General features: G+C 34.1%; 1 protein-coding gene across 2 annotated transcripts in view; it reads left to right on the top strand.

The window, feature by feature from the left end:
• Slc30a5 (solute carrier family 30 member 5) overlaps window positions 1-17251 on the top strand; it is a 32531-nt gene that overhangs the window by 11660 nt on the left and 3620 nt on the right. The window contains exons 5-14 of one of the 2 annotated variants that reach the window (XM_015482283.2): window positions 1181-1268; window positions 4570-4657; window positions 5662-5738; window positions 6537-6707; window positions 7636-7924; window positions 8109-8317; window positions 8927-9084; window positions 10256-10385; window positions 13706-13907; window positions 15875-16101. In XM_015482283.2, the coding sequence (XP_015337769.1) occupies window positions 1181-1268; window positions 4570-4657; window positions 5662-5738; window positions 6537-6707; window positions 7636-7924; window positions 8109-8317; window positions 8927-9084; window positions 10256-10385; window positions 13706-13907; window positions 15875-16101 (1639 nt within the window). The remainder of the gene's footprint in view (window positions 1-1180; window positions 1269-4569; window positions 4658-5661; window positions 5739-6536; window positions 6708-7635; window positions 7925-8108; window positions 8318-8926; window positions 9085-10255; window positions 10386-13705; window positions 13908-15874; window positions 16102-17251) is intronic. The other variant, XM_048806076.1, reaches the window with a different exon arrangement.

Genomic DNA, 17251 nt, shown 5'->3' with positions numbered 1-17251 from the left:
TTTTTTTATACACACACACTTTGGTGGGGGGCGGTACTGGGGATTGAACCAAGAGGTACTCAACCACTGAGCCACAGCCACAGATCTTTTTATATTTTATTTATTTATTTATTTATTTATTTATTTATTTTCCCAGTTGCTTAGGGCCTTGCTAAGTTGCTGAAGCTAGCTTTGAACTTGGAATCCTCCTGCCTCAGCCTCCCAAACCTCTGAGATTATAGGCGTGCACCATTGTTCCCAACTCAGTATACAATTTTTTAAAAATTCTTTTAATCATAGATGGACATTATTTGTTTATTTTTATGTGGTGCTAAAGATCAAACCCAATGCCTCACATGTGCTAGTCCAGCTGAGCTATAACTCCAGCCTAAAATTCACCTTTTCAAAGTGTACACTTCAGGGCTGGTTGTAGCATACACCGGTAGTCCTACCTACTTGGGAAGTTGAGGCAAAAGAATCACTTGAGCCCAGGAGTTCAAAGCCAACCTGGGTAACACAGTGAGATCTTGTCTCCAAAAAAATAAAGTATACACTTTAACCAGGCATGGTGGCACACATCTGTAATTCCAGGGACTCAGGAGGCCAGGCAGGAGGATTGCAAGTTGGAAGCCAACCTCAGCAACTTACTGAGGGCCCTAAGCAGTTTAGTGAGACCTTGTCTCAGAATAGAAAAATAAAAAGGGCTGGGGATGTGGCTCAGTGGTTAAGCAGCCCTGGGTTCAATCTCCAGTACCCACCTACACCACCCACCTACCCACCCGCAAAAAAAAAGTATATACTTCAGTATTTCACGTATCAATAAGATTTCATTCATTCATACTCCATATAATAGTTTACTGAATGGAAATACTCTAGTTTATATTATTTATGCTTTTATTAGTGGGTAAATGGATTAGTGGATTGTTTGCCCTTTGGACCTACTGCAAACAGTGCATATACACATACAAGAAATCCATATGATTAACATTAGGAGTGTTCTTGTTGGATATTTGTAGTGTTAGCCTTTCAAAGGTAGATAATATCAAAACGTTTTCCACAGCAATTATACCTACTTACTCTTCTCATAATGTGTATGTTTTTGTGAAATCAAGGGAAATACTTATTTTCTTTTCTTGTACTCTAGATGATGCTTCCTGATAAAGGTTAGATACATTTCATAAATTATATCTTTTTTCCGTAGGACTTTGCTGCTATTTGAACACAGTGATATTGTTGTTATCTCACTACTCAGTGTGTTATTCACTAGTTCTGGAGGAGGACCAGCAAAGGTAGATTTTCCATTATCAGTTACTCAAAAATTAAAGTATTGTAAAATATTATCCAAAGCAAAAAACAAAACAAAAAAATCATATATTTTACTGTTTTATGTTGGTTTTGTTTTTTACATTTTTCTTACAAAAACATTTTTCTTGTGTTTATTTTGAAAGGATTACAGATTCCTAGAAAGTTCAAAGAAAAGCAGAGATTCTACCTTTCAATCAGTTTCCCCCAAAGATTAACTTCTTACCTAACAAAAGTACACTATCAAAAGCCAGCAAATTGATGTTGGTACAATCCAGAGATCTTATCAAGATTTATTGGTTTTATGTTCACTTGAATATGTATATAGAGATTCATGTGGCTACCACCACAACCAAGATACAGAGCTGACATAAAACCACAAAGATCTCTTTCCCTCACCCTGATAATCATTTTTGGAAAATATCTATAAACTTGTATTTAAAGTCTGATGAAGATTTGTCCAACATTTTGACAATTAGAATCCCTGTTAAGTAATTCAAGTATTATCCTTTTTGGTAAAGTGAGTTACAAAATATAATTTCAAACTGTTAAAGCTATAATGTTTCTGTATTACCAAATTAAAAATTTCCTGTGCATGGTATATTGTCCTAGAAACACAGGAAAGAAGAAATAAAGACAAGGTATAACTGTGCTGTGAAAGGGACTTTCCAGTTAAGTTTATGTTCTCATTTATCAAATGTAATGGTAATCACATATGAGTGGAGTAGAGGAAGATAAATAAAATAATAAAGGGAACAAAGTAACATGCCAAGTGGAGCGAAGAGTGCCCAGACTGTAGATTTCAAATTAGATCATTAGTGTGAAAACCTAGGCCATTCTTTTTTCTTTTCTTTTCTTTTTTTTTTTTAAACAAATATGTTTCAGTTGTAGATGGACACAATACCATTATTTATTTATCTTCATGTGGTGCTGAGGATGGAATCCAGTGCCTCACCCATACTAAGTGAGTGTTCTACCACTGAGCCACAACCCCAGCTCCCCAGGCCACTCTTTAATCATTCCCCCTCACTAAGAGAGTACTCCAAGATAAAATTCAAGTGAATTGAAGAATATTGTGCTTTAAAAAAAAAAGATATTTATAAAAACATAAGAGTAATTTATGGTTGAAGAAGAACTCTCCAAGCATAAAAGCAGTAGAGGAAAACTTAACCATAAAAATTACCACAAATAAAAACTGTTTTCAGGGATCATTTATCAGTAGAATAGAGAAAGGAGACCAAGCAGGGGAGGAAGGGAGGTACTTAGAAACAAAATTTATCAAATTATATTGTGTGCATGTACAAATATGTAAGAACAAATCGCACTATTACGTATAATTACAATGCAGCAGTAAAATGTGAAAAAAATTACTACAAATAAAAGTTTTATATTTATTTTAAAATATAAATCACTCATATCAGTTAAGGAAAATGCTTAAGTTCCTCAACAGAAATGAGCAAAGAGCAGCGGAAAAACAGCTCACCAAAGAATACAAATGACTTTAAAACACTAAAAAAAAAAAAAAAAAAAAGAGTTTGGCAGCACTAACAGAAGTGAAATGAGAGTGTAGATCTTACATATCCTCTCATTAGTATTAGTAATGAAATCAGAGCATCTGTCTAGGACTCATTGATTATAGAAATATATAATTAAGGTTCTGAAGCACTACAGAATTCTCAGTTGCCCTCTTTGTTAGCATAAGATTAAATTATATTTTCTGTATTTGGGTGTTCTTGATGTTACCATATCCTAATTCAATGAAACTTTTTTTTTTTAAAGAAAGAGAGAGAGAGAATTTTAATACTTATTTATTTTTTTAGTTTTTGGCGGACACAGCATCTTTGTTTGTATGTGGTGCTGAGGATTGAACCTGGGCCGCACGCATGTCAGACAAGTGTGCTACCGCTTGAGCCACATCCCCAGCCCCTCAATGAACTTTAAGAGCTTTTAAATTGTATGTTTTTTAATATATACTCTGTTTTGACATAATTCCCACCACACTGAAAATTCATCAAGTATAGTGGTCAATCATATGAATAGGATAGTATTTTAACTTTTCATTTTAAAACTTTATTTACTAGAAGTATTGTGTTATTGTGTTATATTTTCATAAGTATTTATACTCACATATAAATATATGAAATATTACATATAAGTGTGCATATTATGCAGAAAGTACCTGTAAATATCAAATATATAGTAATGATATTTTAGATCATTTTTATACCTGACATTATGAAATATTTACATCAACTAGGCCAATGTACCCTTTCTATAATTTCCTTTCATCAAAATCCTTTCCCTGAAATGAGAACATAAAGTTTTTCAGGAGCTGAGAATGTAGTTCCATGGTCCAGCACTTGCCTAGCGTGCATGAGGCCCTGGGTTCACAAGCCCCAATGCCACAAAAAAAAAAAAAAAAAAAAAAAGTTTATCAGCTTTTTACATCCTTATTAGACCTCAGAAATGACTTTGCTAATTTTCTTAACATAGTCTCATGGTTTTTCTTCCTTAGAGGAATGGTAGTAACTATCATATTCTCTATTCTTTACATGTATGCAGGACAGTAACTCCCTGTTAATTATTCCATAGCTCATTGGGGCTTTTCACTCAAGTAAAGTAACATTGAGGAAGTTTGAGTTTATAAACATTAATATTTTGTTCATATTAACATGTCTAGCTATATTAGCAAGGAAATAATCAAAGTTTTCAATATTATATGTCTTAAATAACCTTAAAACATTCTGCAGGAACCGAGGCATGGTAGCACATGCCTGTAATCCTGTTGACTCAAGAGGCTGAGGCAGAAGGATCATGAGTTCAAAGCCAGACCCACCAACTTCTCTTAAGGCCTTAAACAACTTAGTAAGACCCTGTCTCAAAATTAAAAGGGGGACTGGGGATGTGGCTCAAGCGGTAGCGTGCTCGCCTGGCATGTATGGGGCGCTGGGTTCGATCCTCAGCACCACATAAAAGTAAAATAAAGATATTGTGTCCACCTAAAACTAAAAAAAATAAATATTAAAAAAAATTTAAAAGGGTTAGGGATGTGGCTCAGTGGTTAAGCACTCCTGGGATCAGTTCCTGATAATAAAAAATATATATTCTGCAGAATTTCCTTAATCATTTTATTCCTTATACTTTACTATTAATACTGTAAACTTATTTAAGGGCTTTAATGTCAGATGTTGTTATTTAAATGTTGATTTTTAAAAAAATATTTTATTAGCATTTGTATAGTTATTTTAAGAATCAACCCTCTAAAAAAGCCATCGTTTTTATTTTCAGACAAGGGGAGCTGCTTTTTTCATAATTGCTGTGATCTGTTTATTGCTTTTCGACAATGATGATCTCATGGCTAAAATGGCTGAACACCGTATCCTTTTGCAGTAGATTGGAGTTAAAATCTTAAACTTATTTAAGAAAATAGAAGACTGGCAGAATTAAAAAGAGATGAATGAGTTAAACTGATCAATCATGATTTGACACTTTCACAGATTAATATAGACATCCTGAATCAATATTCAAAAAGTGAATAAATTCATTCTAAATATCTTATACCCCTCAATATTTTCTACATAGCCACAGTTTTCTGAAATAGATACTGAAAGAATATTATACTGAAAAAATCATTTAAATTCCATTACCTGGTTTTTACTCTCTTGCTCTAAATTATTATTGCTAACTCAGCTCCCACTCTTCTCTTGTATAAACCCACCTTTCCAGTCAAATATGTGTACTCATTTTATTCTACAGACAAGTCCTGTTCTTTCCTATCCCCATGCCATTGCCCAATCCATTCAGCAGGACTCATAGCACCCATTTTGGTTCTTCTGGTTACTCATACTCACTGCCCTAAATCTTATTAGTAAACTAATAATAATTTACTTTGTGACTGCAAGAGAGGGTAGCACTTTGAAAAAGCTCCAGAATGCTTGTGATACAATGTCTCCTACTCATCCACTTTTGCTTACTGTTTATTGTGGTTCTTATGTGGTCAATGACTTTGAAAGCAGATTCAAGACTAATTTTATATGTTAGTCTAAATGTACAACTTTAATTCAAAGGACAGGAATAGTTCCTTTGTCCTATTTATAGTACATACACACCTGTCTTTTGGAGGTCAACTAAAATTTAGCCTCTGTATCCTAAGCACTATTATAATTATTTTGGAAACAACAAAAGAAACACATTCCATTATTATTTCCCAGAACTGAATTTTAGACTGTTTTGTTTTTAAGAGAAACATGTTATTGAGGGTAGTCAGGTGACACCCAGACTAGTCTGTATTCGGAACAATAATGTAGCTAAAATTTCAAAAGGACTTCATGCTTTGAAGAGTTAATATTTAGAATTTTTTCTTTACTCCAACTCCCTTAGCTGAAGGACATCATGACAGTGCTCTAACTCACATGCTTTATACAGCCATTGCCTTCTTAGGTGTGGCAGATCATAAGGTATGTTCCTTTCTTTGTTGTTAATGTGATCAAAGATTTTTGAAAAGTCATAGCAACTAAAACTTTAAAAGTGCATGTAAGGGGCTGGGGATGTAGCTCAGTGGTAGAGTGCTGGCCTAGCCCTTGTGAGGCACTGGGTTCAATCCCCAATATCACCCAAAAAAAAAAAAAAACATTTAAAATAAGTTATCAGGGTTGAGTGTGACGGCTTATGCTTGTTATCCCAGCAACTCCAGAGGCTGAGGCAGGAGAATCGCAAGTTAGATGCCAAGCCTCTGCAATTTAATGAGACCCTGTCTCAAAGGAAAAAAATTAAAAGGACTGGGGATGTGGCTCAGTTATAGAGTACCCCTGGGTTCAGTCCCCAATAATCTCCAAATAAATAAAATAAGATAAAATAAATAATCAGGGTGTAGAGTTCAGTAATAGAATGCTTGCCTAACATGTGTAAGGCCCTGGGTTAGAATCCCCAGCACTACAAAGATAAATTTTTTTTAATTACTGGTTAAATTACAATATTGCCTTCCATTTAAGTAGTTAGGTAATTGGGAATATAGGAAAAACATACTGGTTCCACTTCTTCAATGTATATTTAGGATTGAATATTAGACGGACTGGGGATGTGGCTCAAGCAGTAGCACGCCTGCCTGGCATGCGGGCGGCCCGGGTTCGATCCTCAGCACCACATACAAACAAAGATGTTGTGTCCGCCGAAAACCAAAAAATAAATATTAAAAAAAAAAAAAAAAAATATTAGACTGTGTGTTTCCAATAACACTTACCTAATTTTACTCATAGGGTGGAGTACTGTTGCTAGTACTGGCTTTGTGTTGCAAAGTTGGTTTTCATACAGCTTCCAGAAAGCTCTCTATAGATATTGGTGGTGCCAGACGTCTTCAGGCTTTATCCCAGCTTCTTTCTGTGCTTCTCTTGTGCCCATGGGTCATTTTTCTTTCTGTGACGACTGAGGTAAGAACAAGAATTTTTTGGTAATTAAAATAAATTGCTATTACTTATAAATTTTAGCCCAGTATATTGTATTTTAGTATAATATGAGGTTGAAAGTAGCTTAAATTATTGTTATTTTTTTCTTGGTAGTTTTTTAAATTTGGAATTAATGTTATTACTTATAAAAATACGGGCAAAACATTATTACATTTACATATCCCTCATCTTCCTATGGCCCAAACAAATCAGTGGAAGAAATAACAATTAGGTTCAAGGATTGTCAGTCAACTAGTAGTTATAAAATTATTAAACAATGTATTTTTTTAGGCAAGAGGTTTGCAAGTTAGCCTTAACAACTTAGTAAGGCCCTAAGCAACCTAGCAAGACCCTGTCAAGATAAAAAAATGAAGAGAGGGCTGGGGATGTGGCTCAAGCAGTAACACGCTCGCCTGGCATGCATGGGGCGCTGGGTTTAATCCTCAGCACCACATAAAATAAAAATGTTGTGTCCACCGAAAACTGAAAAATAAATATTAAAAAAAAAATCTCTCTCTCTCTGTCTCTCTCTCTCTCTTAAAAAATAAAATAAAGAGAGCTGGAGATGTGACTCAGGGGTTAAGAGACCCTGGGTTTAGTCCTTGGTACAAAAAATAAATATGTGTGTGTGTATACACACACACATACATACAAACATACACACATACACACACATACATATACACACATACATACACACACATACATATACACACATACATACACACACATACAGGAGAATACTGGGGAGATGTACCAATTGTTTATAGCTCTTAGATATACTAAGTTGGCATTTTATGAATCTCATTGAGTCTGTTTATACATATAAGGATTAACAAAAATATTTTATAGCATCGTGTGAAATATGAACTTGATGTGCACTTAGTATTGACACTCTTCTTTTTTTCCCCAGAGTAAAGTTGAGTCTTGGTTTTCCCTCATTATGCCTTTCATAACGGTTATCTTTTTCGTCATGATCCTGGACTTCTATGTGGATTCCATTTGTTCAGTCAAAATGGAAGTTTCCAAATGTGCTCGTTATGGGTCCTTTCCCATTTTTATTAGTGCTCTCCTTTTTGGAAATTTTTGGACACATCCAATAACAGACCAGCTTCGGGCTATGAACAAAGCAGCACACCAGGAGAGCACCGAACACGTCCTGTCTGGAGGAGTGGTAGTGAGCACTATGTTCTTCATTTTATGTAAGCATTTTTTCCTTTTGTTTTATTTTAACATTATTTTCATGGACTTGGTGTTAAAATCATTTACTTAATTTAGAAATTTGTTCACTGCTTGCATTTCAGTACTTTCTGACAGTTAATATGTTTGTTTTTGGTAGCTTGAACTTTGAAAGTTTCTATAATATATACATTTTTCTCTTTGTAGCTGCCAACATCTTATCATCTCCCTCTAAAAGAGGACAGAAAGGTACCCTTATTGGATATTCTCCTGAAGGAACGCCTCTTTATAACTTCATGGGTGATGCTTTTCAGCATAGCTCTCAATCAATCCCTAGGTTTATTAAGGAATCACTAAAACAAATTCTTGAGGAGAATGATTCTAGGCAGATCTTTTACTTCTTGTGCTTGAATCTGGTAAGATTTTTAAATATTATTGTCATATCTTAAAAGCTCAATATTTTAATTTTGGCAGAGTTATATAATTTTAGAACTTCCCAAATTTCAAATAATTAGAGATGAGCTAAAATTTACATTTTGAGTAATAACAAGATCAAGAATCATTCAAATTACCTAAGTAAATAATTTTTGAGGAATTGTGGAAGCATTGTTTTGTATGCTATTTCAAATCAGTAAATACAGTAGTTTTTAAAGCAGTTTAATCTCCTCTTTATAGTATATCACTAAGACCACCAGTTGTGCTAATATTTTAGAGCCTTGTTTATTGATTTTTATAGACATATAAATAAAAACTATCTCCTATATATAGATTATAAGATGGATATATCTGATTTAGCTTAGCTTCTTAGAATTTATATGAAATGAGGTTTCTTGTATAAGTGACAGTTAAATGACTGAAGATGCAGAGTTTAAGCAGATGTTCAAAGATGATTTGGGTAATTAAAGGTCAAAATCCTCATGAATAAATTCTGATCAATCTCTGTTGAAATATATTCCCAACATACTCTTTCTGGTTTGTTTGGTTTTTTTTTTTTTTTTTTTTTTTACTTTTTTACTGTTTTTTAGCTTTTTACCTTTGTGGAATTATTCTACGGTGTGTTAACCAATAGTCTGGGTCTGATATCAGATGGATTTCACATGCTCTTTGACTGCTCTGCTTTGGTTATGGGACTTTTTGCTGCCCTAATGAGTCGATGGAAAGCAACTCGGATTTTCTCCTACGGGTAGGTACAGTGTCAGGGTAATACAGTACAATGAAAAAAATCTAAGTACACATTCCATCTTAGGGTAATAAAATTATATTACTTTTAATATAGATAATTTTCAGGTATTTATTTTTCTTCTAGTTTGAAGTAGATGAAAGAGGATGTGAACTAAGCATTTGATAAATACAAAATGGCAGTGAGCTCAAGTTTACACTCCTTAACAAATTCTTGTTTTAAAAGGCAGTGAGAAAGTTAAAATCTTTAGATGTTTGCCCAACATGTTTCTTTGAAGCAGTGGACTATGCATGACATTCACATCTTTGTTGTTAAAAAGATCATTCAAAATTTGAAATGGCCACATAGGAAAAATCTTTCCCTTAGTTAAATAATTTACATTATCAGAATTACTTTTGTATAAGGTATTTTGATAAGATCTACTCTATATTGGGCTGGGGATGTGGCTCAAGCAGTAGTGCGCTCGCCTGGCATGCGTGTGGCCCGGGTTCAATCCTCAGCACCACATACAAAACAAAGATGTTGTGTCTGCCGAAAACTGAAAAATAAATATTAAAAAATTCAAAAAAAAAAAGATCTACTCTAAATTAATAAATTCAGTTTTTAACTTTATATTTTGAAAGCTACAAATAATTTTGGTACAAAGAGAATCTGTGTGTCATAACAGATAGAGTACATCAAGGGTTTATGGGAAAGGAAATAACTTCTTGCTAAGAAATTAGGAAAGGCAGCCAAGTACAATTGTGCATGTCTGTAATCCCCACTACTCAGGAGGCTAAGGCAGGAGGATCCCAAGTTCAAGGCCAGCCTGGGCAACATAGCAAGAGCCTGCATCAAGAATAAATAAAAGGACTGGAACTGTAGCTCAGCTGTAGAGTGCTTACCTAGCATGCCTGGGTCCCTGGATTCAATTCCCAGCGCTGAAAAATAAATAAATAAATAATAAAGACTTTTATAATCAGGATACTAAAGAAGGACTTTGACTATATAAAATTTCAAAAGATATACGTATCAAAGGACTTTTATATTATTTTTTAAATCTTGGTAATTTTCTATTATTATTTATTAAGTAGTTTGAAAATCTGGACTTGTTTCCTAACTTATAAATTAATAATATTTGTACTTTAAAAATACTTGTCATTTTCCTTATCTAAAAAATTTTCTATGTTTTTAGGTACGGCCGAATAGAAATTCTCTCTGGATTTATTAATGGACTTTTTCTGATAGTAATAGCTTTTTTTGTGTTTATGGAGTCAGTAGCTAGATTAATTGATCCTCCAGAATTAGACACAAACATGTTAACAGTAAGTCTTTTTCTTTTCCTATTTGAATTTCTACTTAAAGTTTTTCTTGTTGGAGTTTAACTATTTGTTATCTTTAACCTAAGAAGTTTTAATTTTTGTTTAAATCAAGATAACTTCCTTTCTTGCTATATAGTCATTGCTCAAGGTTTCACTTTCTGTAGTTTTCACGGTCCGAAAATACTAAATATTCCATACATTAATTCCAAAGTTTTAAATGTTTTATTACATTTTTACAATTGTCCTATTTTTATTATTAGTTATTGTTGTTAAGCTCTTACTGTGCATAATTTATAAATTAAATTTTATAAAAGGTATAAATATATAGGAAAAAGCATAGTATATATGAGTTTATTACTGTCTGCAGCTTCAGGCATTGACTGGGGGCCTTGAAACACCTCCCAAGAATAAGGAAAGACTACTGTGTTTACATTTATACTGATGATTCTTGGAAATAATTCTTTTCTCTGAATATTTTAGTAGTCAAAATACTAGATTACATTGTAAAACATTGGTTTATTTCTGAGTTATTAAATATTTTTGCTTAAAGTTGTTTTGTTTTATTTTGTTTTTGTTTTGTTGATGTTGTTTTGTTTTGTTTTGTTGGGATACTGGGGATTAAACCGAGGGGTACTTTATCACTGAGCTACCTCCCCAACATTTTTAAATTTTGAGACAGGGTCTCACTGAGTTTCCTAAGGCCTCACTAAGTTGCTGAGGCTGGCCTCGAACTTGTGATCCTTCTGCCTCAGCCTCCTGACTTGCTGGGATTATAGGTATGCACTACCACACCCAGCTAAAGATGTATTTTTAAATACCTGAGGAAATTTGTACAACATTAGAAATGAAATCAGAAAAATATTAAAATTTTAAAGGTTTTACTCTACAAATTATATCAGTACCATAGAAATGTTTAATGTTCTCTTTGTACCTCCAAACATTATATGTAGCATTTCTTATAGTTGGCACACCCTATCCTCACTTCTGCCTGCAGCCTCCCTCAAGATTATGCTTGTATGTCTCTCTGGTAGTATATTTTCCATTAATCCCTCTCTTCTCTTCATTCTCCAAGAAGGAGATATATATTTGCATGAAAAACATTTTCAAAATGTATTAAATAAAAAACACAGCAACCAAGTACAGTGACGCATGCCTGTGATCCTAGAAACCTGGAAGTCGAAAGCAGGAGGATTGCAACTTTGAGGCCAGCCTCAGCAATTTAGCCAAGACCTTTTCTAAAAATAAAAAGGGCTGGGGAGTAGCCGGGAGCAGTGGCACACACCTGATCCCAGCAGCTGGGGAGGGTGAAGCAGGAGGATTGCTATTTCAAAGCCAGCCTCAGCAATTTAGTGAGGCCCTAAGCAACTCAGTGAGACCCTGCCTCTAAATGAAATACAAAAAAGGGCTGGGGATGTAGCTCAGTGGTTAAGCACCTCTGGGTTAAATACCTGGTAACCCCCCAAAAAAGGGCTGGGGATATAGCTCAGTAACAAAGCATCCATGGGTTCAATCTCCAATACCCCCCCCCAAAAAAAATTACAAAATAATATATAATTCTGTTATTAGTTTCATATGTGTAAATTTATGTATGTTAGTTTTTACATAAGAAGTACTATTCTCTTAGAAGAGACTGTAGTTCTCGAGGGTAGAATCATAGAAGGACTATCACTTTCTACTACATTTTTTTTCCTGATGCCAATATATAAAAATGAGGTGTTTCTCAGTAGAGGAAAAGGAGTATTTATGAGATAATGGGGTTTTTGTAAGCAATATTTGGTTTCATTCAAACTTAGTTAACTACCTACAAGCTTATAAGGCTAACAGAAAAAAATTTTTTTTTTTTTAAAGAGAGGGGGAGAGAGAGCGAGAGAGAGAATATTTTTTAATATTTATTTTTCAGTTTTCGGTGGACACAACATCTTTATTTTATGTGGTGCTGAGGATCGAATCCAGCGCCCCTCGCATGCCAGGCGAGCGCGTTACCGCTTGAGCCACATCTCCAGCCCACAGAAATTTTAAAATCTGGCAGACCGCTGGGCACAGTGGCACACACCTATAATCGCAGCAACTCAGGAGGCTGAGGCAAGAGGATTGCAAGTTTGAGGCCATTCTCAGCAACTTAGCAAAACACCATCTCAAAACAAAACGGACTGGGGGGCCAGGGTTGTAGCTCAGTGGTAAAGTGCTTGCCTAGCACATGTGAGGCACTGTGTTTGATCCTCAGCACCACACATAAATAAACATAAAATTTTAAAAAAAGAAAAAGAACTGAGGCTGTAACTCAGTGGTAAAGCACCCTGGATTTAATCCCCAGTAATTTTTTTTTTTTTTTTAATTAAAAAAAAAAAATCTGGCAGGGGCTGGGGATGTGGCTCAAGTGGTAGCGCGCTGGCCTTGCATGCGTGAGGCACTGGGTTCGATTCTCAGCACCACATAAAAATGAAATAAAGATATTGTGTCCAACTAAAAAATAAATATATTTAAGAAAAAAAAATCTGGCAGACAAATGGTCTGAATCACAGGAAGGAGCAGATAAGCTCTAAACATATTCACTAAAATAAATCTTGTTTCTTACTGCCTTGAAATACAGAAATATAGTTTAAATTATTTGTCTCCCTCAATTTTATATTATCCTTTAATAAATTAATTTCTCTAAAGGAAAAATTGTAGACACATGTAAATTAAATAACATCCTTAGCTACTGTTCAAAATCATAAGAGAATAATCAAGGATTATAATAATCAAGTAGCTTTGTTTATACTTTGGAGTATTATTGTGGCACCATTGGATCAAGATAATTTCATACATTTTATTAGGAGATTGCTACCGTATATTTGCTTTTTCATTGTATCTTTTATATTTCAGAAAATTTACTATAAAGGCACAGAAAGATGACATTTATTTGGAATCAGTTAATAATTTACAGTCATTGTCATATAAATTGTTAAAATTTACATAGTAATATAAACAAGATTTCAAATATAGTATATACCTATCCTAGTGAACAGTCTTTTCCAACTCTTTATTTAAACAAAACTTTGTGCTATTTATTTACGTGTGCATAAGCCATGAACAAATTACATTCTTTAATGACTTGTTTAAAGTAAATCTAATCCCTCTACTTGTCAGTTTTTTTGGTGTTTGAAAGAATGATTCTTCCAAAATATTCTAAAATTCACATTTTTAACATTTTGGACTTAAGTTAAACTTAAGTTTTACTGTGAATATTTTCAAAACTGTAATATGTAGACATATAATAGCTTTTATAACAAGTTTCTTTTGATTTTACAAATTTAAAAGATTTCTTTTCTCCCTTTTGCTAGCCAGTCTCAGTTGGAGGGCTGATAGTAAACCTTATTGGTATCTGTGCCTTTAGCCATGCCCATAACCACAGCCATGGAGCTTCTCAAGGAAGCTGTCACTCATCTGATCACAGCCATTCGCATCATATGCACGGACACAGTGACCATGGGCATGGTCACAGCCATGGATCTGCAGGTGGGGGCATGAATGCTAACATGAGAGGTAAGTCCTTATGAAATACTCTCCTACCTTTCAATTGTGTTCTGAATTGATATTTTGTGCTTATTTTTATTCACTATTGACCCTATAGGACTCTGTTATTTTTAGAGCAGTCTGGCTAAAAAAAAAGTCTGAGCAGGACACATTGGTGTTCCCCTGTAGCAATACCAGCTACTCTAGAGACTGAGGCAAGGAAAATTGTGAGTTTGAGGCCAGTCTCAGCAATTTAGTAAGACCCTGTCTCAAAAAAAAAAAAAAAAACTTTAAATAAAAGAACTAGGAACATAGGGCTAGATATATAACTCAGTGCCCCTCGGTTCAACCACAGTGCTAAAAAATAATAAAAATAATAATAATAATAATTATTAATTAAAAAATTAAAATTAAAAAATCTGACGTTACCTTCAGTAGAAAACACTGCTATTTGACCAGGTATGGTGGTATACACCTTTAATCTCAGCTACTTAAGAGATTGAGGCAGTAAAATCGCAAGTTCAAGGCCAGGCTACACAATTCAGTGACATCCCATCTCAAATAAAAATAAAGGGGGGCTGGGGATATAGCTCAATTGGTAGAGTGATTTCCTCACATGCACAAAGCTCTGGGTTCAATCCCCAGTACTACAAAAAAATAAAAAAAGGACTGGATTGTAGCTCAGTGATAGAGCATTTGCTTAGTATATTCCAGGCCCTGGGTTCAATCCCAGTATTGCCCACCCATAAAAAAAGAAACGTCATGTTTGTTTAATTAAAATGGAATATTGTTCATCTTTTTTAAAAAATAAGAAAATTCTGTGGCTAGGGTTATGGCTCAATGCTAGAGTGCTCGCCTAGCATGTGTAAGGCATTGGGTTCGAACCTCAGCACCACATAAATAAATAAACAAACAAACAGAATAAAGGTATTGTGTAAAAGAAATTCTTTTTTAAAAAGTAAGGAAATTCTGTAATATACAGCAACATGTCTTGAGGATACTATGCTAAGTGAAATAAGCCTATCACAGAAAAACTGTTCCTGTGTGATTCCACTTACATGTGATGAAATTCATAGAACAGTGGTGATTAGGAAGAGAAATAAAGTTGCTAGTTAACAGGCATAGAGTTTCAGTTAATAAGATGTATACATTTATGAGATTATTTGTATAACATACCTCTAGGCAACAGTGATGTATTATGCCATTAAAATTTGGTTGAGGGTAGTTATTATGTTAACTGTTCTTACCACAATAAATAGATTTTTTAGAAAGTGAAAATCAAGGGCCTGGGAGTGTAGCTCAGTGGTGGAGCACTTATCTAGCATGTACAAGGTCCTGGGTTTGATTCCTAACACCAACAAATATATATACATATGTATTTGTTCATGATGCCTACTTTTAAATTATTATAACTATAGAGTCCTTTTCATAGTGACTGTTGAATAAATATTGATTGCAAGGGAAACACTAAATGTGCTATTATGAACTTTCACTGGAAAAAAATAGGAAATGTTTATTGTGCTATTNTGCCTCAGCCTCTGGAGTTGCTGGGGTTACAGGTATGTTCCACCACACCCAGCTAAGGCTAATTTATTTAAAATGGTATGTTCTCTGCTAGAAATCAAACATAGATTCCTTGGTCTAGAATCATTATGATGATTAAAAAAAGAAAAAGAACTGAGGCTGTAACTCAGTGGTAAAGCACCCTGGATTTAATCCCCAGTAATTTTTTTTTTTTTTTTAATTTTTAGTTGTAGGTGAACATAATACCTTTATTTTATTTATTTATGTGGTGCTGAGGATCAAACCCAGTTCCCCACACATGTGAAGCAAGCACTCTACCACTGAGCCACAACCCCAGCCCTAACCATGTCCTTTTGAAGTACCACTAGCAAAGTGGTGATGCCTAGTAGGTACCCAGCAATATCGGTAAGATGGATTAAAAAAGCTAAATTAGATACTTTTATTTATAATATTTTTATGTATTTTCTTTGTAGGTGTATTTCTACATGTTTTGGCAGATACTCTTGGCAGTATTGGTGTGATTGTATCCACAATTCTTATAGAACAGTTTGGATGGTTCATTGCCGATCCCCTCTGTTCTCTTTTTATTGCTGTATTAATATTTCTCAGTGTTGTCCCACTGATTAAAGATGCCTGTCAAGTTCTCCTTCTGAGACTACCACCAGAATGTGAAAAAGAATTACATATTGCCTTAGAAAAGGTACTGTATGTAATTTCTTTACTGTTGTTTTTCTTTTAAAGTAGCATTTAAAAATGAGTAAGTTGACTGACAAGAAATGTGCAAATAAATTTTTTTTTTTACTTAATGGATATAAAACAGGAACCAAATAAAGAGACAGAGACATGTTCTTGGATGGGGATACTATATTATAAAGGTATTTATTTTTTTGTTGTTGTTTAAAACTCAATTCAGTTGCCTCACATTGGGATTTTGTTTTGCTTTTTATTTGTGGGACTAGACAATCCAGTATTATTTTGAAATTTGGAAGAGTTAGTTTTTGAGTATAAAGAACCATACATAATTTATAGAATTAACTAATTAGTTTCATAGGTTCCTGTTTTATTATTATAAAGTTATACATTAACATATAAAACTAACAGTTTTGTCCTTAACAAGAAGAAAGCAAATGAATTATTTTTAAAAATAATCATTTGTCTGGGCTGGGGATGTGGCTCAAGCCGTAACGCACTCACCTGGCATGCGCGGGGCGCTGGTTTTGATCCTCAGCACCACATAAAAATAAAATAAAGATGTTGTGTCCACCGAAAACTGAAAAATAAATATTTAAAAATTCTCTCTCTCCTCTGTCTGTCTCTCTCTTTAAAATTAATTAATTAATTAATAGTTTGTCTAGAAACAGACCTAGAAACTTATGAAATTCAATGTACACCAAAGATGTCATTTCAGATCTGTGAGGAGAAGGAATTGATCGCTTTGAATTAATTACATTTCTACTTCGTAGAAAAGAAAATTATAGCTCCATTCCATACCATATAAAAATATATTTCCAACAGATTAAATGTATAAATGACAAAAAATTATAAAATTTCTGAAATAAAATAGAAGCTGCTTTTGTGTGTGTGTGTGTGATACCAGGGGTTAAACCCAAGGCCTAAAGCTCACTAGGTAAGCACTCTACCACTGAGCTACATCCCAAGCCAAGCCCAAAAAGTATATTTTTATAGTCCCAAAGGAAGGAAAAGGCTTTTTTCTTAATATTTATTTTTTAGTTGTAGTTGGACACAATACCTTTATTTCACTTATTTATTTTTACGTGGTGTTGAGGATCGAACTCAGGGTCTCGCACATGCGAGGCGAGCATTCTACTGCTGAGCCACAACCTCAGCCC

Source organism: Marmota marmota, unplaced genomic scaffold, assembly GCF_001458135.2.
Source record: "Marmota marmota marmota unplaced genomic scaffold, marMar, whole genome shotgun sequence".
NCBI classification, from domain to species: domain Eukaryota; kingdom Metazoa; phylum Chordata; class Mammalia; order Rodentia; family Sciuridae; genus Marmota; species Marmota marmota.
Note: the sequence above shows the minus strand (reverse complement) of the source record. Positions and strands in the feature narration are given on the sequence as shown.